The 23,485-nt window shown below is 23.1% G+C and overlaps 5 protein-coding genes across 5 annotated transcripts; all 5 read left to right on the forward strand.

Annotated features, from left to right (window-relative positions):
- Positions 1-1,486: 1,486 nt before the first annotated feature.
- PBANKA_1138300 (transmembrane and coiled-coil domain-containing protein 1, putative) lies at positions 1,487-2,068 on the forward strand (the record flags this gene model as incomplete). The annotated part of the gene is made up of 1 exon (XM_034565942.1): positions 1,487-2,068. The coding sequence occupies one exon, from the start codon at positions 1,487-1,489 to the stop codon at positions 2,066-2,068; it is 582 nt and encodes a 193-aa protein (XP_034422589.1).
- A 1,947-nt stretch (positions 2,069-4,015) lies between these two features.
- On the forward strand, positions 4,016-9,784 carry PBANKA_1138400 (calpain, putative; the record flags this gene model as incomplete). Its single annotated transcript, XM_034565943.1, has 1 exon — positions 4,016-9,784. One exon carries the CDS (start codon positions 4,016-4,018, stop codon positions 9,782-9,784), a length of 5,769 nt encoding a protein of 1,922 aa, XP_034422590.1.
- A 1,365-nt stretch (positions 9,785-11,149) lies between these two features.
- Positions 11,150-13,441, forward strand: PBANKA_1138500 (exonuclease, putative; the record flags this gene model as incomplete). The annotated part of the gene is made up of 2 exons (XM_034565944.1): positions 11,150-12,134; positions 12,285-13,441. The coding sequence occupies 2 exons, from the start codon at positions 11,150-11,152 to the stop codon at positions 13,439-13,441; spliced, it is 2,142 nt and encodes a 713-aa protein (XP_034422591.1).
- A 591-nt stretch (positions 13,442-14,032) lies between these two features.
- Positions 14,033-15,292, forward strand: PBANKA_1138600 (conserved protein, unknown function; the record flags this gene model as incomplete). The annotated part of the gene is made up of 3 exons (XM_034565945.1): positions 14,033-14,528; positions 14,756-14,863; positions 15,030-15,292. The coding sequence occupies 3 exons, from the start codon at positions 14,033-14,035 to the stop codon at positions 15,290-15,292; spliced, it is 867 nt and encodes a 288-aa protein (XP_034422592.1).
- A 2,816-nt stretch (positions 15,293-18,108) lies between these two features.
- Positions 18,109-22,362, forward strand: PBANKA_1138700 (conserved Plasmodium protein, unknown function; the record flags this gene model as incomplete). The annotated part of the gene is made up of 1 exon (XM_034565946.1): positions 18,109-22,362. One exon carries the CDS (start codon positions 18,109-18,111, stop codon positions 22,360-22,362), a length of 4,254 nt encoding a protein of 1,417 aa, XP_034422593.1.
- Positions 22,363-23,485: the final 1,123 nt, after the last annotated feature.

Raw genomic sequence — 23,485 nt, forward strand, 5'->3', positions numbered from 1 at the left:
TTTTAATTAAATGATATTTGATCAAACTTTTTAATGAGCATTAATATATATACGTATGTATATATATTTCTTTCTAGTAACGAAAAGAAAGACAATGAAAATGGACGTTATTCTTCCACAATTGTACAACGTGTAAATTTGAAGTTGACATATGGTTTCTCAAAAGAAGTCTTCAACACTGTTATATAATAAATATTATTGCGGATACGAACCCTGTTATATATATATATATATATTATTTAAGAAATTCTTATATGTTTTTTAATAATAAAACTATATATATATGTACTTATGAATGTATAATTTATTCTCATCCCCTATAAATATAATACAAAAACATTATTCCTATTATGTCATTTATAGAAATATGTTTTTTTATGCATTGAACATGCTTTTTCTACAGAGGTATTTATTTTTTTTTTGAATGTTATAGGGATAACATTATATTTTAAAAGTATATAGTTATTTAAATTTTATTATACTTCCATTATTATATATACATAGTATATTATAATATTCGAGTGCCTATTTTCCCTTTAAAAAAAATAATTGGAATAAAGCATATTCACATATTTCTATTAAATATTTGAATTTTTTTTAAATTATAACATAGCTTTTTATTTTTTATTCATAGATATAATATTAGCTTATATATTATTTCGCGTCCTTTTTTAATGCGTAAAAGCTATTTTATATGTAAGTAATAGGACCAAATAATTAGTGTGATTTAAAATGCGGACATAAAAAATTCATGTTACATAGTGCTAACTTTTTAATATTTCTTCCTTTATTTATATTTTTAAAATAATGCATAGTAAAAATATCGCGGAATAATACTAAATGCATAAATATATTATATGTGAGATTGTGTTAATGGTATTTCAAAAGATAAATATTTTAATAATTTTCAAAAAAAAATATGTTTTACATAATTAAAAAATACTTTTTTTGAATTAGCGCAGAATACTCCATGATATAATTGATTATTTTTAACTTTACAAAGAATCTAGCATTTCCAACTATATAAGATATTTTGTATGATGAATATCACAAACATAAGTCCGTGTACGTATACATATGCAAAATAATTGTATAAACATTAATTGACTAAATTGTATATATATGCATATTTGTTTGGAAAAAGCAAAATAAATTAAAAAAATTGGAAAAATTTTGATGAAACAATTTCCCTATTTTTGTCTGTACATACCAACATTTAAGCATATATGTACATCTTACATATATGTATATAAAACAATATCATCATAAATTTAAAGACGTTAGAATTTTAAAAATTGATTTTTATTATACACGAATGATAAACGTATAGGAATAAATAAAATTGCAATAAAGCAAAGAATCAAAATTAATAACAAAGGCGTGTTTAATTGTACACGATACGTTATAAGTTGTATATTCATAAGCGTATTCAAGCAAGAGAGAATATTTAATTAATTTTATTTTTCCTCATTTTTTTTGGAAAAATATGGATGATACTATTATAAACAAAACAGACATTTTCATAGTAATAGGAATAGCAGTCGCATGTGGCGTTTTTTCTGAATTTTTAAGCTGGATATTTGTATACAGAAATGAGAAGTTTATAGCCTTAAACGAAGAATTAAAATCATTGTATGAGCAAGTTCAAAAAGAGAAAGAAGATGGATTATTAAGTAAAATATCTGTAAACAATAATAAAAAGAAAGTAAAAAAAAAGGCAACAGCCGAAGAGATATACACGGAAAAAACAAAAGCGATGGCAACATTAAAAACAAAATCAAATATAATAACAGGTTTAATCTTTTTATCTATAATGCCTTTATTGTTTAGTTTATTTGAAGGATTAACTATAGCAATTTTACCATTTAGACCAATTTTTCCTTTCACTTTAATAACACAAACTGGGTTGCAAGGAAAAAATATATATCATTGTTCATCGACTTTTATTTATACCCTAATACTTATGTTAACTAGACAAAATATTCAGAAATTTTTTGGATATGCACCTCCATCTGGAATGTTTGGTGACTTTAAGATGCCAGAAGATGATGCTGATGTATGGAAATAAAATAAGAAAAAACATGAGAAAAACTATAAGAATAGATAAATAATGTTTATTCGTTTTATTCATTTTTAAAAACTCTATGAATTATTATTATTATTATTTTTCCATATTAGTGCGGTTCCAGTATTTATGCCTCTTCATGTACATGTGTAACAAAGTCATACTCATATATGGGCATGTTATGCTACCTAATCATATAAATTATAAAATAAAATAATTCTTTGGAGAAATATACATAGTTAAAATTGTTATACTATATGCCTAAAAAACATACATGTCTGTATAATATTATTTTGTATTCATACATTTGTTTAAATAAAATTTACAAGATTATCATGCTTTAAGCGATAGCAATGTTTGCATACGTTCACGTGCATATATATTATATATATATGTATGCATTTTTTATAATGTTTCTTAGTGTATCCCTCAATTTATAAAAATATTACATATATATATCTATTTTAAACAACTACAACAGATTTATTATCCTTTTGACACAAATATTTTATTGCAAATTAGAAGTTGCATTATTTATGGAAAATTATGAATTTTATAGAAATTTGATTAAAAACATTCACCATTTGAGTTTTATTTATATGCATTTGGTTATTGCTATTATCACTTTTAAAAATAATATATTTTTGATTCTCTTTCCTACTATATTGCATTGTTTTTAAATGTCCTTATGTGAGATAAAAATGGAAATTGTACATTCTAAGGAGAATTTAATATAATACTTTCTTAAATCATTATTGTTCAAAATATGTTGCTTTCAACAACAAAAAAATGATAAAAATCCATATATGAATTGTGGTTTAATATATAGGAAAATATCTGTGTGCAAAGATTTTAAAAATATTATATTATTTTCTATTATTTTTCATGTAGAAAATATTATATTTGTTTCGTTTCTTGTAACTGAAGGTGAATATAATATATATTATTATTGTTGAATTTTCGCTACATATTTATAACAAATTTAAAAGCTGATACAATAATATATTCCTGAATCTATATTATAAAATTTTTAATTTTCATTTGGTGTTTTTTTATAGTACCTTTAAAATAAATTTAATATAAAATTTGTTTTAAAAAAATGAAATAAAATTGTGCTATATTATCATTGTTTTCTTTTTATATATTTGGAATTTTTCAACTTAAAAAAATGAAAAAAAATATATAGTTAAAAGAACAAATTAAATATCATATACATTTTTAATATACATAATATGTATTATCTGTAGCACGTATTAAAAAAATATATAAAATAAAATAAGTATAAATATAATCACAAATTATCAATTTAGTGTTAGAATACTCACCTTATAAAAGCGTGAATTTATTTTATTTTTTGTTTGTTAATTTATATTAATTTAAAAAGGTAACATAACTTTATGCCAATAACTGAATTAATATTTTCCGTTTATAATTTTAAGGAAAAAATAATTATATTAATTCATTATTTTGATTTTGATTTGTGTTAGTATATAAGAAATGTCAAATATTTCAATAGACTAAATATGTTTTATTTTGTTATTTTTTTGTATACATAAAAAATAAAATATTGATTATATGCGTATGTATTTTTTCTTATTTGTATATTTAAAATGGGAAACCAATCTATGAAATTGCATAGAATAAATTTATAAATGTATATGTATATTATGCATTGGTTTATGCATGTATTCGTATAGTATACACTTTTATGGGTTTAAATAAATATATAAAACAATTAAATCCTTTGAAACTTGTAACATCGCATAGAAATATTTTATATATAACCCCCTAATAAAATTAAACTAAATCTGTAACACAAGCTATACACGCATATTGTCTTTATTCAGTTCGTATCATTGTTCCCTTTTTTATATGCATAAATTAATAATTGAAGTTTTTAAATAAGCATTATCTTTCACATATTTTCTTTTTATTTATGTATATAATGATATGGGGTGTAAATGCTCCAAGCTGAAAGAAAAAAAAAGAAGAAAAAATGAGAAAACACCAAAATGGAATGAAGAAAACGAAGACAGCGAAAACGATGATGACAATAATCATGAATTAAATATATATCAAACTAATGTAAATGATAATATTCCAAAAAATAAACAGAAGATTTATGATAATGATATATTAAATGTAGTAACTAATGGTAAGCCCATAAATAATTTAAGTATAAATAATAGAAATTCAAATAACTGTAATAACATAAACAAATTGGAAATAAATAATAAAACAGTAAAAAATCAAAAAAAAAAAAAATCAAGTGCTACCTCATTATTTTTTAAAGAGAATAAGACTATGTCCAAAAATGAACTAATAAAACAAAATTTCGAAAAGGAAATAAATGGGAAACAATATAAAAAACAACGTTTAAAAAAAAAAAACGATGTTAACAACAATGATGATGATAAAGATGGTTATAACATATATGAAAAAAACTCTTATACGGGAATTATAAGAATTATTAATAATGCCTTTTCAAAAAAACGGTTAAAAAACAAAAATAATGATATTTCGATGGTAAAAAGGAAAAAAATTGAATTTTTAAAAAATGACAAAAAAAAAAAATATATATTATATAAAAATGGGCAAGACATGCCTATTAATAATAATCCCCAATTTGATGCGAATAAAAATCCGAATGATTTTAATATAAACACAAATTTAGGTGATTATTATGATTATAATGATTTACGAAAACAAGAAGGAAATGCAATACGAGGAATGAGTAAAGATAAGGATTTATTATTATATTATCATGATTTTAAAAGTTCTAAATTAAAAAAAAATACATTTTTACATATATATGAATTCTATAAATATAACTATAACAGTTTCAATATGTTATCATTAATGCCTAGCCATATTAGTAATGATATTTATGCTTCAAAAATACTTTTTGAAAGTTCTCTAATTGGAAAATATATAATGTTACCTTGGGTTGAAAATGATCCAGATATAAAAAATAATCTTTATGTAAAGTATGTTAAATTATTTACCGAAAATAATAATATATTAAATAATGACGGTTTTAACATGTATGAGCAAGACAAGGAATTGAATTTTTGTGGAATTTTTAACTATAATATTAGTCATGATGAAGTAAACAGTGGAAATTATAACAGGAATGCAAAACAAGTTAATTCAAACAATATATGTATTAATAGTTCCATTATCAATAATAAAAAAAAAGAACTAAATTATTCAAGGAAACAAAAAGAAAATCATAAAAAAAAAATTTTACGAAAAAAAAAATATACTAATAGCAGAAATTTTAGTATGGACAATATATTTAAATTGTATTATACAATGCCCATCGAATATGTTAAAGATTCGCTATTGAAAAGGGGAAATAAAAGAAGCACACCAATAAAAGATATTAATGAACAGAAAAAAAAAATGAAAAAAAAAAATGACGAAATCAGTAAATATGCTATTATTAGAAAAACAAATAAAAATGACACAAATGGTAGAATCGTGCCAAAGGAGAAAAATATCAAGTTAGAAAAAGAATATAAAGTAGAAAAAAATAAAATAATAATAGAGAGCACTACAACAGTTCATTATAAAGATAAACGACGGAACACACGTCGACCTGAAAAACAGAAAACTGAGTTAAAGAATAAAACGGAATTACCCATTACAATAAATTTGAAAAGTGTGAAAGGAGGAAAAAATATTAGTGAGAATGATATGCATATACTAAAGCATAAACTTAGTAATATGAAACAGCATTTCAAATTTTCTCCTCAAATTGTTAAAGATGATATATCTAAAAAACTAAAAAGTTATAAAAATGAAGAAGAATGCGTTAAAGAAAATAAATCTAAAAAAAATTGTAGAATTGATATAATAAAGAATGAATTAAGTTCAAAAATTTTGATAAAAGAAAAAACAAAAAAAACTAATCGTGGATATGATAAAGGTCAAAATAAGGATACTCCTTTTGGAATAAAAATTGATAATAATCATATTATTTTAAAAAAACACGATGAATGTAAAAAAATGGCTATAGATAAAAATGTGAAAACACAAATGGAAGGGAAACACATGATGGAGCATTGTAATAATTCTTCTTCAGGAAAAAGAAAGGAAAACGAGAAAAAGAAAAAAAAAAAAGTAGGCAGAAAGGGCGATAAACAAAAAAGGGGAAAGAAAAAATATCTTTCAGATGATAAAAAACTAGGGGATAATATTTTAATCTCAGTGAATAACAAAGGATATAAAAATGAGCAATATTTAAATATCAAAGAAAAGGAAACAAATAATATAAAAAATAATAGCGTGGCGAATGGACAAATAAGCTGTCACCATATATATAAATTAAATGACAACTGCTTAAAAAAAAATTATATAATATGTAAAATATGCTATAAAAAAAGATGCATATTTCATTATGTTAATGGGTTTCAATTATATGGATGGTTAAATTTTAAGTGGACTGATCCTGATGGTTTTTTAGAATTAAGTGTAAGACAAAAAAAAAAGTTTTATGCTTGGAAAAGGTTATCAGATTTATATATTAATCCAATTGTTATGTCACATAATTTATATAATAATTGTATAAGACAGGGATTTGTTGCGGATTGTTCATTTTTATCATCATTAACAGTTTTAATAGAATATGAAAAAAAGCATAATCTTCCTGTTTTGTCGAGTATTATATCGCCATATATATCTGATTATACACATAAAAATAAAAACTGGCCAATTTTTAATCCTAGCGGTATGTATATATGTAGATTAAATTGTAATGGAATACAAAGAAAAATTATTATCGATGATTACGTACCAGTAAAAATTAATAATTCATTATTAGTTGCATATTCAAACAATGAAAAAGAGTTATGGGTTACATTACTAGAAAAAGCTTTTGTTAAACTAATGGGAGGATCTTATTCTATGTTTGGTTCAAATCCAGGCTCAGATTTATATTATTTAACAGGATGGATTCCAGTTACCATTTCGTTAAAATCAAAAATAAGTAGCTCGCCTCCATCCGCAGAATGTATTACTACTCATTCTGCGATACAAAAAAGTTTTATTATAAACGATAAAAAATATGAAAATTATATGAAGAAAGAAATGATGCATTTTGTTCAAGAAAAGTGCAAGAATAAAATATTCAAAGATATTTATGATAATCTTGCTGAAAAAAGAAATAAGGTGAAGAATACACTAAGTCGATATACAGTAAAGAATTATGGTAAAAATAAAAAAAATAATTTTCTTTTTTTATCTAAAGCATTAAAGAATACATCAAACAAGCTGGAGAAGTTTACATATGTTGTTATTAAGTCTAGAAACTTAAGCATACATCGATTATTCTTAAATGATAATTATACTTTATCCAGTAAGCAGGATTATTATAATAAGTTGAAAAATTATTGGCATTTTAGAAATATATATATGAAATGTAAAAGGAGTCAAGTGCGAGTTGCAAATTTATTTAATAGAGATATAAAAAATATGAGATATACAAATAATTGTGAAGGTTTAATAAGAAATGGAATTTTAACTAATCAAAATGTTGAAATAAACAAATTCGAACAAAAAAAAATTAGGGGTGAGCACATTGGAAAAAACACCGTGTTGAATAAAAAAAAAACAGATTATGAAATAAAAAAAAAAAAAAAAAAACAATTTTTATGCAGTGAAATCAGCAACATGGACATGTCAACGTATGTTTGCGGATCAGCAGATCATTATGATTACATTAGCAACGAAGAAAATTTAATTATGAGAGCAGATAATGAGGACGAAGAACCCTATGATGAACAATGGGATGATGTTTGGGATAATATGTATGATGGAATAAAAAAAGGAAAATGTGTAGTGTGCTTAGGGACATTAGAATTGCCGGACGCAGCACCATCGGGTTTAGAATATCCTGAAGGAGTATCGATTTCAACAGGAATTGTAACAAAACATGCTTATTCAATTTTAAATATTGAAAGCTATAAAGGAGATAAATTATTATATATAAAAAATCCATGGGGATGTATTAGATGGAAAGGAAAATATTCACATCATGATGAAGAAACTTGGACAAAAAAATTACAAAAAAAATTAAATTATTCACTTGAAAAAGCTAAAAATAAAGATGATGGATGTTTTTGGATTCAATGGAAAGATGTTGTCAAATATTTCTCACATATATATATATGTTGGAATAGTATTATATTTCCTTATCAATTTGAAATTCATACAAAATGGGAAAATAGTTCATTTATAAATAATTCAATATTGTTAGATGATACTCATTTAGTAGCATATAACCCTCAATTTTCTTTACGTATTAATGTAAAAAAAGAAGATTTATCCGAAGATGGTATGTATTATATAGGGAAAAAACCAATAGAAGTTTGGATTCTTTTATCACGACATGTTAAAGATAGAAAAACAGATGTTTCACAAAAATATTTAGCATTGCATATCCATGCAGGAAAGGATAGAATTATTTGCCCATTATTTCCAATAAAACAAGGGATATATTCGAATGGGGAATGTACTTTTACAAAGCTATTAATTGGCGGTGAAGAAAATATTGCACAAAAAGGAAAATCAGATAAATCGAAAATTGATAATAATAAAAAAGAAAAATTGGAAAAACGTTCTAATGAAGCAGAAGAGTGCCAAGATAATGAACAAGAAACTCTTCGAAATGTAGATTTTGTTTTAATAGTTTCACAATACTCACAAAAAGACGAATTTAATTTTACACTAAAAGTATTCAGCCACACACATTTATCAATATATGAATTGCCACAATTGCTAACAGATAGTTACGAGTCTCTTTATTTTAAAGGGGAATGGGATACTAAATGTGCTGGAGGGTGTTCAAATAATTTATGGTCATATTTTAGAAATCCACATATTCGGTTTTATGTTCCTGAACATTCTTTTTTTTATATATTTTTAGAGTGTTCCCAAGAGCATTCTGTTAATTTGAGAATATTTAAGGGTTTAACATCATCACCTAGAAGTTTAAAAAAGGGAGAAATAATATCTAGTGGTGCATACAAATCTGGATGTTGTTATATTGAGTGCACATTAGAAAGTGGTACATATTGTTTAATTCCATCATTATATAGAGCAGATGTTGTAGCAAATTATCAAATATGTGTTCATTATCCTAATACTATTAAAAAAAGACCGGCTTTATATTTGATTCCCTATTCTTATATTACACCCCCATTTTCAATTTTTAAATATAAATTAATTAGTTTATATTCTTTAAAAAATTATTCAACTATTCTATTTAATACTATGGATGTTACATTATTATCATTAAAAGTTACAATGTTTAAAAATATAGATATTAAAGGAATTCCATTTATTAATATATATAAATTAGTGGATAAAAAACAAGATAATGCTATATCTGATATAGAATCAAGCAATATTTTTAAAAATAATTATTTTAATCTGTTTATAACACATAATGGCTCAGTTTACAAAATTATACAAAAATGTAATATTCATGGTGGCCCAAATAATGACATATTACCACTATCTACATGCGGTTATGATTATTATATTAAATTTAATTCCATATTAATTCCTCTAACTGAATTAGAAGCTAACTCTTCTTATTTATTACTCATCACAACTAATATAAAGGAAGACATTCTTTACAATCATGAAACTCATTTTGTATCAGACAAATTAATCAGTTTCAATGAAAAAGGCATGTATATCAATAGGAGGTAAAGCTACCATTTCTACTCATTCATTAGAATTCATAATTTCCGTTAAAATACATATGCAAAATGAAAAATAAAAGAATAACTCACTTTTTTAAAAAAAATATGGCAGAAATAGAAGAAAAATAAAAGGAAATTTAAGCGTAAAACAGGGGTTATATAAGATTAATTTTTCATAAGACCATCAAATTATACCGTACCTATACGCGTACTGTGTGGTCATATACTTATTTATGTTGAATTTTTTAAAGGAAAAATCAATCAATTTATTATTTCTGTGTTTGTATTTTCATATACTTGTTTATATATTCGTATAACCATTATTCATATAAGCATGTATCAATATAACTACATAATGGATAGGTAGTAATTTTGGCCCTCTACCAAATTTGCAACATTATATAGTTATATATATTTTTTGGCATTTTAATAAATTTTTGTTTTAACCTTTTTTTCATAAGTTTTTTCGTTTTTCATTTTTCATTTTTCTACACAAAACTCTTATGGTGCAATCGATGTTTATGTAAATGCATCCTACTTCATGCATACAGTTTATGTTTTTCACTTCTTCAAGTATTAAATAAAAATTCGAATGTATGAGTGTTCATCTTGCTGTGATTTTTTTATCTACACCTTTTAATTTATTTAATCATAATTTTTAAGAACAATTTAAATTTTGTTTTATCACATAAAATTTTTATTTTGCATATTTTTCGTTTTTTATAATTTTTTTAATATATTTTATTCCCTTTTTTTTTAAATTTTTTTTTACGACATAATAGCTATTTTTTTCGTTTTTTTTCTTTTTTTTTGACGAAAAAAAAATTATTAAGTGAAAAAAACAAAAAGTATATAAATAGCGAAATACTTACGGCATTAAAAACATAACTGTGTTAATTACACCTATATATATTAATGCAATTTACCACACAAGCCCCTATACGATATAATGCATTTTGTTTCTTAAAAAATTGTGATTTGGAAGTAATTTATTAAACATTTGAATAGTTTGAAAAGATATTTCATTTATTTGATTTTTATTTTGTAATTCCACAGTATATGTATATTTTGGAAGCATCGTTTTTTGCATTGGCATAACAAGGATAATAGTCTTAAATAAGTATCATTATTCTACATGTTATATATATAAAGTAATAATGGTAATCATATCACCAAGCACATATATATAAAATTACCTAGTATACCAGCCTCTTAATTATATTAATATACAAAAATGTGTTATTGGATTTAAGGAAGAAAACACAGAAATAAGATGGAAAATATACTAAATGATGATGCTATCAAAAAATGTATAGTATAAATATAACAACAATATAATAGTGAATACTTATATTATTTCGAATAATACAATATGCCTAAATTCGTTTCCTTATTTAACTGCCGTCATTATTTACAGGTTAACGCTCAGAAATACAACACCTTATCAATGGTCTTCTTAGATAAGCTAAGTGGTAGCATACAAAAAGAAAACAAATTCAAAGAAGGAAGTATTAAGTGTTACTTTGATATGACTAGAAACTGTAATTACCTTAAAAAAAATGACTGTATCAATTTATTCAAACTAAAAAGACATTGTTATTACTCAACTGATAATAAAATTTATGTAAGAGGAAACTTTTCTGAAATAATAAGTTCACTATGTAAAAATAAAGATATTGAAGGTATAGCGGCAAACATAATATTTTATATTATAAGATTAATGGAAATTAAAAATATAAGAACAACAAACGAATATAAGGAAAACATTAAAGAATTATTTATAAACCTAGTTAAAACATATCATAAAATTTGTAAATGCAATAATGGGAATATAGAATATATTTTTTCTATTTTTAACCAAAATGTTATAAAATCTGTTAGTCCTAATTTAAAAAACACCAAAAAAAAAAACATTCAAGAATTAGTACTAAATAGTTTATGTTTTTTTTTTAAAAATAATGAAATATATAAAAATAATTTGGACATAAATTTAATATGCGATATTGTAAGTTATACAAATTTTCTTACCATATTAAATAATATAAATTATGAAAAAGAAAAAATAAAAAATAAATTAAATGTGAAAAATGTAGATTATTTAGTTGCACAATATTTATCTAATAAAATATACATTACTACTTCCATTGAATTTATCTCCATATTTTTGTCTTCTATGGACAATCCTAGTATTTATAGCCCAATAAAAGAAAATTCGTCATTTAATTGTGTAGATATATTGAATCATATACTAAAAAATGAGTCTAAAAATTCTCTTTTTTTATTTTTCGATACTTTGGAGCATAACCATTTAAAATTGGAAGCTTTTCGTTATCTTTTGTCCATGGATCAGCACACAGGTTATTCCCCATATTTCATTACGAACACTATTGATACTATACATAATAGTTCAAATTCAAACAGTTTTTATATTCTGCATATCAATACTAAATTCTCATACTGTTTCCAACGTTATAGTTTCTTTACTTGATTGTTTTTTTTTCGAACAGGTTTTTTTTCCAATTATTGGGGGTACCTAGCCATGAAAGAATATTTTCTCAGTAATATTTCTACAAATTTAGATGAAATAAACAAAATAGAATCGAGAAATCAATGGCTTATAAAGAAAAGTGATATAAAAAATAGTCTGAGCAACGATATATTTCATAAATATAATAAAGACAATTCCAGTAATATAAACAATGATCATTACACACTCCCAGACGAAATAAAAAATATATGTTTTATAAAAAATATTATTGAATTTGAAAAAATGACAATAGAAATACAAGAATATCAAACAAATCATTGGATAAATAACATTTACATGGACGATGATATATATAATATTGATTATAATAATAATTTAACAGAAATAGACAATATAAATCGTAATTTAAGGATGAAAAAAAAATCTTTTTATGTTGGTATCGATGTAGAATGGAATAGAAAACAAAAAGCTAGTGTTATATCTTTTTCAACATATAAAAAAGTATATGTAGTTGATTTATTTAATATAGATTATAACTATAAATTATTAGTGTATAAATTTTTTAAATGGATATTAGAAAATCCATTTATATATAAATTGTTCTTTAATTTTTTATGTGATATATATATAATGTCAATGTATTTCAAAAATATATCGAATTTAAATGCATTTATAAATGTAATAGATCTTAAAAAACCCTTGACCGTTGAAAAGTGTAATAATGAGGATATATACAATTGTAATAATATTATTAATACTGAGTTAATGAATAGGAATATTCTTGAAAATAATGATACAGAATTATTTAAAAAATTAGCAAATAGTAGCACATATAATTTTAAGAAAGAAATAGAAAATAAATTTAACGAACCAGAAAATATAATAACAGCATTACCAAAAAAAATTAATAAACATTATTTTAAAAGTTTAAATGATTTATGTTTTCAATTTTTAAGAAAAAAATTAAGCAAAAAATTACAATTATCCAATTGGAATAAAAGACCATTATCAAAAGAGCAGATTGAATATGCAGGTCTTGATGCTTATGTCCTTATACCTATAGAAGAAAAATTAATAGACGAAAAATATATTTCTGCATGTAATACAAATAGTCATATTTTGGTGGGTTCTTTCATTCAAAAGTATAATTCAAAGAATTGCTCCTGGGATTGGTAATCAATGCTTTTTTTGGATATCAAAATTTAGAAAATTAATAAAGAATCAGAAAAATATGATAAAGAGTATATTTCTTAACATAAAAACATATATATATTTATAAGAACGCAAATGAGAATCGATATAAATACGACTATTATATTTTTTCAAATGCGAGAAATCGTCTTTAGATAGTTATAACAAGAATAGTGTACATACACCTTGCATGTGTGTAAATGTATTGGAATAATACGCATAAAATATGTGGAATATCAATTAGAGATGATAAATATACTACTTTTTTCCGTTTTTTTTATAAGAATAATTTTTTTGTTGATGTTAAAAGTTGTTTTATTCATTAAAATGCATATTATAAGAATTATATCATTATAAATATGTTAAAAAGTATAATATATATTGTCACGTTCTTTTACTCTTTGCATGTTTTTCTAACTCAATTTGTTTTTTTTTATTTTTATTTTCTTCTCTATGCTTTTCTATCTTTGAGAAACAATTTGATGCTCTTTTTAATTCAGACACACTTTGTTGTGCTTTACATTGGTTATAATAGCTTGACTTCTTATGAGCATATTTTAAATAAAAAATAACATAATGGAAAATTTAGATCATAGATGGAATAATAAGGTTGAAATTTTTAATTTGAAGATAAATAAGTTAAGGAACGAAATGAATGAATATAAGAAAAGTTCTTTTAATGCGTGTTCTCTAAAAAATAAAAAAGTATTTTTTTCTAAATTGAATAACAATACTAAAAAAAGAGAATTAATAAATATAAATGATTACAATGCAAAAAACAATTTGGAAAGGGGGCTTATCAAAACAAATGCCAGAGTAAACAATGTCTCAAATATGGAAAGAACTGTACAAAATAATAACGGGATGAATAATGGAGTGCATAATATAAGAAATGAAAAAGATAGTGTAATAGGAAATTCGGCGTTTCCTACATCAAAAAATATTTCTAACAAAATCATTAAAACTAATGATGCCAATATTATAGAAAATAAAAATTTTTTTAAGTTCAATGTAAGAAATAAACGAAAAAATGAAAAAACAATTAAAATTAACGAAAAACGATGGATAATTGGTAAGTATATATTGAACTTATAAAAAATGCAGATATAAGTGTAATGGATGTAATACAAATATATAGATATTGGAAAGTTGTGAATAAATTTCCTATTTTCGTTCAAAATAGCTGCATTATTATTCTAATGAATATAATGAACATATATAAATGTTATTCTGAAAAAAAACGAAGCAAATAAATAACTGAATTTGGAAACATTATATTCTCTTTAATTTTATTTGCAGCAACAAAGCATATCAAAGTAGAAAAGGGAAATAATAATGATAAGGAATTTATTTTGAAAAATCAAAAAAAAAAAAAAACGAGATTATTGTATTTAGAAGGAGAAGAAGGTAACACTAAAGCCGTATGCATAATAAAATAAAACATGTTTTCATTTTCTATGGTGGTCAATACAGGGATATGGTATTGTATAAAATATGCATAGACATTTTAAAAATCGAAATTTATAAAGGTCTACATTTACATATATATGAACATTGATTCAATTTTATGCAGGAAATATGTATCCATATCCTATATACTCCGATTCAGAAGTTGGATTTGAAAGTATATCGCATTTAGAAGATGAATTACTATCAAAAGTGAAAAAAGAAAATCAAGATGATGATGATATCAAAACAACGAAGCATCTTGCACAATGGAGTTCCAACTTAGTTCATAAATATCTTGAAGAGGCAATAGATAAAACAAAGCTAATGTTTCATAGTTCAAGCATAAAATGGCGCCATGAAGAAATCTTTAAAAGGATGATATCTTGACCGTTATATACAAATCTCTATTAGTGTGCCTGCCAATTTATGCATGAAAAATATGAAAAAATGAAAAATATGCAGTAAAAATTACAAAATTGTAATGAGAAAGATATAGAAATTATTATCAAACTAAAATGATAATTTGAGAAAACATCTAAAAATATTGGCGCATGTACGCATTATATATATAGTTATGAAATAATAGATAAGCATAGGATAGAAAAAAAATATATATCCTTCCTATGCTGAAATATTGTCAAAATATTATATCCGTATATAAATAATAGAAATATAAAAAATGTTTTTTAGCGAAAATTAAAACATTTTTTTATCCATAAACCATATTATGATTGTCTTTTTTGTTTTTTTCCATGACTTTTGTTTTTAGCTAACAATATTTAAATTTAATGTGTTATTGTGTAATTACTTACACACCTTATATGATTGTTTTGTATTTTTTTTTCGATATTAATATTTTCAATAAATCATAATATTTTATTTATGAAAATATAACTTTTTATAAAATTAATGAAAGCGGAATAATGTAAAAAGGATTCCTTAAAAAACACTTTCAAAACACTTAATAGTTAAAAACACATATTTGGAATAATAAAATTGCTAAAGAAAGAAATATTATTTGATGTGTATTTTGTAACACCCATAGAGGGCAGTGTGTGCTTATATAATATGTATATGCATTATATTAAATTTAAATATATCTATATAGAAAGACATGTATAGGTCAAAACATCTTCTTTATGTTAGTATTTAATAGGCTATTTAATAGATATATAGTGATATGCTTGTTTACTTTTTATGCTTATAATCATGTTTACAAATATAATTGCAACTTATATTATCATTGTAAAAAAAGTAGAAAAAGAAACAGATACTAAAATATCAAAAACTAGGAATAAATGGTAACTAACTTGAATAAGCAAGGATAATATATGTGGCAAAAAAGGAAATAAGAATATCTTATTAAGCGGTAGAAAAGAAGTTCTTTTAGTTTAAAAATTTTCAGGGTTATTATTTTTAATAGGGGAAGTATTATAATTTTTCAGTTTTATAAATAGTTTAAATGTTTTTATATATATTATAAAAAAAACGCCACACCAAAAAACATATTTTATAATACGAAAAATAAGATGATATTTACCCTGATTTTTTAAATTATTGATTTGGTATTTTTAAGAGAAAGCCCGTAATGCTGTTTGCTACTTATCCCACCGTTCATTGTAATTATACCTTTTTAAATAAAGCAAAGTTTTTATATATCAAAAGGACATTACAAGCCAAAAAACAAAAAAATATGCACTATTATTTATAAAACTTCACGTTACTATATATTTTAGTTTTAAAAAAGATATCATAAAAGATGTTTTAATCATCTTATAAAAAAGAATTATGCATACCTCAAAATATATCCCTCTGACAAAGTATCATAACTACCTGTATAGAGATAAAAAAAAATGGTATATATGGTACATATATTTATAATATTCAAATATTTAATTTTTGATTGCTCGTGTACTCAATATGCAGCATGTACTAAAGTAACATTTTTTTGAAAAATTAACTATGAAACCTTATTAAAACGGTGATTTAATAAAACACGATAAAAATTAAAAAAATACAGGGGGATCATAAAAAAAAATAATGTTTGATTTATATTTTCAATGTACAATCATTTTGCTATCATTAATTTTGAAAAATATGCTATAAATTCCTATAACAAAAAATAAATAGGAATATCGGATATTTTTAAGCATATATATTTTTTTTCATGTTAGCACTAATGTATAGCTATATTAGCTATATATGCATATGGCAAAAAAAAATAATAGGGAGAGTATATTTATTTAATAATGTTATTATAAAAAATATTAAGTGGAAACACAATGTTAGCAAATAATATAACAAAAAAACTTATAAAAATAAAAATAAAATAATATTTCTTAAGCACATCAAAAAAAGTGTATACAAATTTAAGAAAGGAAAAAATATATAAATACCGTATTCAAGAAAATTTCAATGGGTTAATGGCGAATGTTGTATATTTAAGGGAAACCTGTATATAGCATATATATGTATATCATGTGCATACATATATATTAATATTTTTAAGCTATAAAACTATGTTTAAAAGCTAAAATCGTTATTTATATAATAAATAAATATATATAATAGTAGTAAAATAACAGTGTATATAATATTATGAATGTGTATATTATATATTTATATGCATGCTATGCTATACTATTATGCGGTCATATACATGTTTGTAAATATGTAGATGCTGTTTTTTTTATGAAATAATATATAATTAAAGATACTTGTATTTCTTATTTGTTATATAATATGAATTTATATATTACATGCTATGAAAGTAAGATATTATTTTATAATTTCTGTATGGTTATTTTTTTTAATGTTTTTTATTTATTATTGTTTTTATGAATTATAAAATTAAGTGTCTTAATAACTTTTCAAATGTTTATTTTTCATGAGTACAATTTTACATAAATTAATAATAATATTTCCACAGTACATGCTTTATTTCCTTGATATATTAAAGAAATTTTACTTACACATTGTAAACTTTGATTCAAAAAAATATCACAGCACATATGCAGATACTTATTAAAACATATAGTGGCATATATTATATTTTTTCTTTTGTTAACACATATTTTGCGTTTATATATGCATATATACTTATCTAAGTATTTTTCGTCATTATTTTTATGACACCATTTTAAATTATCGTGAATACGATTATAAAGAAAAAATCATTAAATTGTATTTTTTTTTAAATTAAGATGAACATTCACAAGAACGGAAAGGGTAGGAATGTAATGAAATGTGATTATGATTATATTAAAGACGATAATAAATACACCAATATAATTATCTCAAAAAATGGAGACGATAAAGTGAAAAAATATATGAAAAATAATAGTGAAAAGGTTCACATGTTTGATAGATATGATGATAATCATAAAATAGATAAAAATTTATTGAAAAAAGGAAATCAAAATTTTAAATATAATCACAATAATAATACACATGATAAAAAGATAAATGGGAATCATGATTATAAAAACCGAAACACCTGCAATTCTATAACAGAGGATAATATCAGCTATAATGGGAATCACAAAAATGAAAACGTAACCTCGCATTCTTTAATGAATATTGTGAAACTAAATAAGAATAATGAAATGAATGACAAAAGAACAAATACTCAAAGAACAGTGGAACATTTTGAATATAACAATAGTAATGATAGCGAAAAAAATGGATCAAGAGATAATTACAATAATAACAATATGGAAAATAAGAAAACCATAAAATATAATGATGAAATAAAGGAAAATTATGAAAATTGGAATTCAAAAAAAGATATAAATAATGTTGAAAAACTGAGTCCAAAAGGTGAATTAAAAAAAAAACACACAAATAGCTTTTTAAGTAGAAATGAAAACAATGGTAATGATAATAAAAATAATAGGGCTTTACAAAATAGCAAGAAGACGAGTTATAATCAAATGGAAAGGAGAAAAAATTATTCAAATACTTTAAACGATGGGATGAATGCAAGCAATCGCAAGAAGAGTAATAGTAAAGATATAAATGGGAATATATATACGAATAATAAAAAGATAGGTGACTCTAAAAACGGTAACAACAGCAACAAAAATTATTCTAACGACTTTAAAGACACATCTATTAATAACAGTTCTAAAATAGGGAACCTTAACGATTCTAAATTTATGAAAGAAGGAAACTATTCTACAAAGAGAAAAGCCATGGAAAACTCTTTTCATAAAAATGAAAATAATAATAGAGATGATATAATATCAAACATAGAAATGGAGAGACATGGGCACAACGAAACTAATTGTAACAATCTTAATGATAATAATAACAGTTACTACAATAACCGAATAGATAATAATAATAATAATAATCGCAGCAACAATATTGATTACAAAAATAACAATAGTAATGATAATATTAAACAAGATGAAAGTGTGCTCCATTTCGAGACTTATGAACCAATTAAAAAAAATGAAGACCATATAAAACGCAATGGCGTTAATTCAGCAAAAAATGATAATATTAAAAAAGGTAACAGAAAAGCATATGCTGAAAAAAAAAATAATGAAATAAATAGTACCAGAATCAAAGGAGATCATAATTACAATAACAGTAAAAGCTTAAGTAATGTTAATTCTGATAATGTAAATAATAAAAATAAAACTAATGCATTTAGAAAAAATGAAGATAAAAAAGATAAATATAACAATAGCGAAAAAAAAAAGAATAACAACATATTAAATAATGGAAATGTTAATTATAAAAAAAATATATCTTCACCATTACCCTCATATAATAATAATATCGTGGAAAATGGAGGGAAATATGATGATACTAAAAAGGACGTGAGATACAATAATAAGCATAATGAAGACCCAAGTAAAAAATATAATAATTACAGGGATACAGATAATGACAAAAAAAAAAACCATAGAAACACCAACGAATATATGAATGATATGTGTAAGGTAGAATCTGGTAGTTATCAAAATACAGAAAATGATGATGTTATGAAAAGTAAAGAAAATTTTAAATCAGGTGATAAACAAATAGAGGAATCAAAAAACAGAGAAACTATTAAAAAAAATAAAGATATGCATCAAAGTAATGAAAAAAAAATAAAAAATGGTCATTTGAATCCATCATTGGATGTTTTAAATCATAATAATAATAAAAATGGGAATAATAATAATAAAAAAAAAAATAAATATTATAAAAACAACCATGATAATCGAAGTGATAGTTTAATGAACATAAATGGCGATGATAATAATAGTAGTAATAACAATCATAATGACAAATATGATTATAACTATTATGAAAAATCGAGCATGCGAAGTTCATATTACAAAGACAGTAGCGTCCAAGATAAAAATAGCTATAATGGGCACCAATATGATAAAAATGAAAGTGGAAGAAAATTAAATTTAAAAAAAAATAACTTAAAAAAATCGAACGCACAATTTAACAATGAAGGAAAACATGAGAAGAAATCTAAAGACCAATATTATATTAAGATAAGTGAAATTGCATCGGTTACTAATGAATCTACTTCCCCTAACAACAGCAATATTAATAATAGCCTCTATGACTATGGAGGTAAAAATAATAATTACAATTATTATGATAAAAAAAAAAGTGATCGAAATAGTATGAACATTAATAAAGGAATAAAAATTTGTGAACTATCAGAAAAGGAATCAAATATGAACAATGATAATAGCGAGGATAAATATAAGAAAAACAAACTAAAATCTTTTAAATTCTCTAAAAATAACAATAGTAATATTGATGGGCTAAATAACATCGAACATTACAATGAGGATAATGGGATAAAAATTATAAAAAATAATATAATTAGTCAAGATCTTTATTCCAACAAAGATGATAGCATTAACAATAGCCTGAACCCGAAAAATTGGTCTGACACTCCTAATAGGAATCCTAATAATAGCATCGAATTCAATAAAAAAGGCAAAAACCGTAATATGAAATATCAGGCAAATAGAAGAAGAAAGAATGATTATAATAATGAAGAGTTTATAAGAAAGGAAAAAACGAGAAATACAAAAAATAAGAACAATGGCAATATTAAAAATACTAATGAACATGGTAAAAACAGCGAAAAGACAAAATCTAGCGATTTTCGATTTATAAAAAAAAAGGGCAATGCTGAAGGGGGTCGCAATGATACATTAAAATGTGACGACGATAAAAATGTCAAAAATATGGAACGAAGTAATTATTCTGATTGTTCTGAAAACGATAAGAATGATACCCAAAATTCTTCTACTATTTTGAACGCTGAGAATAACTCAAATGCTGATAAAGATAATGAAGATGAAGATAATTCGATTAATTACAAAAGTTTTAAAGCATGGATTGGAAATAGATATAATACAATGTTAAATTTATATATAAATCAGGAAAATCGAAAAAAAAACAATAATGAAATATTTGAAGATGAAATAAAGATATATGAATTAAATACATTTGATACTATTCACCAAGATGAGGAATATAATAATATTGATGATATTACAAAATCAGTAGAAATCGACGAAAATTTAATGGATGAATCTAGTAGTAATATAGGTAATAAAGATAATTTTGCCCTGTCGAACGATACAAAAGAATTTGATGAACCAGCATGTATTAATGAAAATCCTAAAAAACAAGTTAATTTAGTAAATAAAAAAGATTTTTCAAACAGTATTACAAAGGGTTATTATAACGTACCAAAAAATAGTACATTTACAAATTCGAAAAATGCATCACGTTTATTAAATAATAATATAATAAATAATGAAGACAATAAACATAATAGAAATAATAATGCTTCGCGCTCAAATAACCAAAAAAAGGCATCGATTTCTTCTCGTAAAAATGGTTTAAATAGCATCAAAGCTCCTTTGTTAAATTGGATATCAAACAATAAATCTGATAATACAAAAAACCCAGATGATACCAACACAAGTTTCAATTTTTTTATGAGAAAAAGTACTTCTATTAAAAATAATAACAATGAAGATAAAGATAATGATCATAATTTTACCAAAAAGGGGTACTTTGAAAAAAAAAATTGGGTAAAACGGGGAAGTAATATCATTGGAAACAAAATAGTAAATAATACCACTTCTAACAATGCAACACCAAATGGCAATGTTTCTAGTAATAATAATAATAATAACAAAAACCAATTAGACAATACCACCCCTTATAAAAAAACATATCAAGTTTTAGAAAAAAAAAATGATTATATAAAAAGCAAAACAAAAAACATAACACCATACAAACATAATAAACAATCAACGGATCAACAGTACAATAAAGAGAATCATCGAGGAGCTATTTTAGTAAATGAAAGATTTAATAAACGAATTCATTCAAGCGATATAAGCAATATGAAAGAAAACCACATTCCCTTAAAACATAATGCAAATAACGATAATATAATTCGAAATAATAACTAATGCCATTCATAGACAATTTATTGAAACAGATGATAAAATAAAACGATGAATTTAATGCCAACATTGAAATTTTAAAAATTGTACGATAATATCAACGGAAACATAAGGAATACTATATATCACGATTTATAAACGAATATGCGCACAATTTCCCATTTGAAACGAAAATGAAAATAAATAGAGTACTATTTTATGGGTATTATGAATATCCGTTTGTAATTTTTTCTATATAAAGGTAAAAGTTAGAATACCGATGTATATATTACAATATTATGAAAAGACATCACGCGATTCGCAGATATAATAAAATATGCACTATACCAAACCCATATTATGTCCACACACCTTCCTGCTAAATGTGAAGATTCCTAAATGGGCGTAATGTTCTCACCTTCCAAAAAATAGATGAACATTGTAATACTACTATTACTAATCATGTTTATAATAAAAAAATAATAAGTATAATAGATTGTTATTAATAATTTTCATTGTTTTAAAAATTTTTTTAAAAAAACACACACACATATTTCGAGCTTTTTAAATTCCCAGAACAAATTAGCTATTTTTTTTCATTTTTTAATGCATATGTACATTTGTTTTTTGGTATTTCTATGTAATAAAAATCTATTCAACTCACATATCTATCCATTTGATTCTTTCATTTACATATAAATATATGCTTTGTTTTTTGTGTGTTTTTGTTTATTTTTTTATTTTTTGTGTTTCTACATATTTTTACATTTTTTTATCATTATAATTGCATGCACACATAATAATCATTAAAGGAATAATGTTATTTTTTTTTTAAATACATATTTATGCTTAATTAATAATTTTCCATTATATGCATTATAGAAAAATAAAAATAAAAGTATTTTTTTTAATAAAAATAATTTCGCAAATTATATACAGAACAACTAAAGTTGCACAATTATGCTACAACTTATTATGCACAAAAAAATGTTTTAATTGTTTTTCTTTTATTATTTTATATTATTATTACTTTAATGGTATATAATAACAAAAATAGTTACATATAGCATAAAACTTAAAATGAGAAGACAAGTAAATTGAATAAAAATAAATTTTATATTTTTGATTTGTTCATTAAGAATTAACAATT

The sequence above is a fragment of the Plasmodium berghei genome, assembly GCF_900002375.2.
Source record: "Plasmodium berghei ANKA genome assembly, chromosome: 11".
In the NCBI taxonomy this organism is placed as follows: Eukaryota; Apicomplexa; class Aconoidasida; order Haemosporida; family Plasmodiidae; genus Plasmodium; species Plasmodium berghei.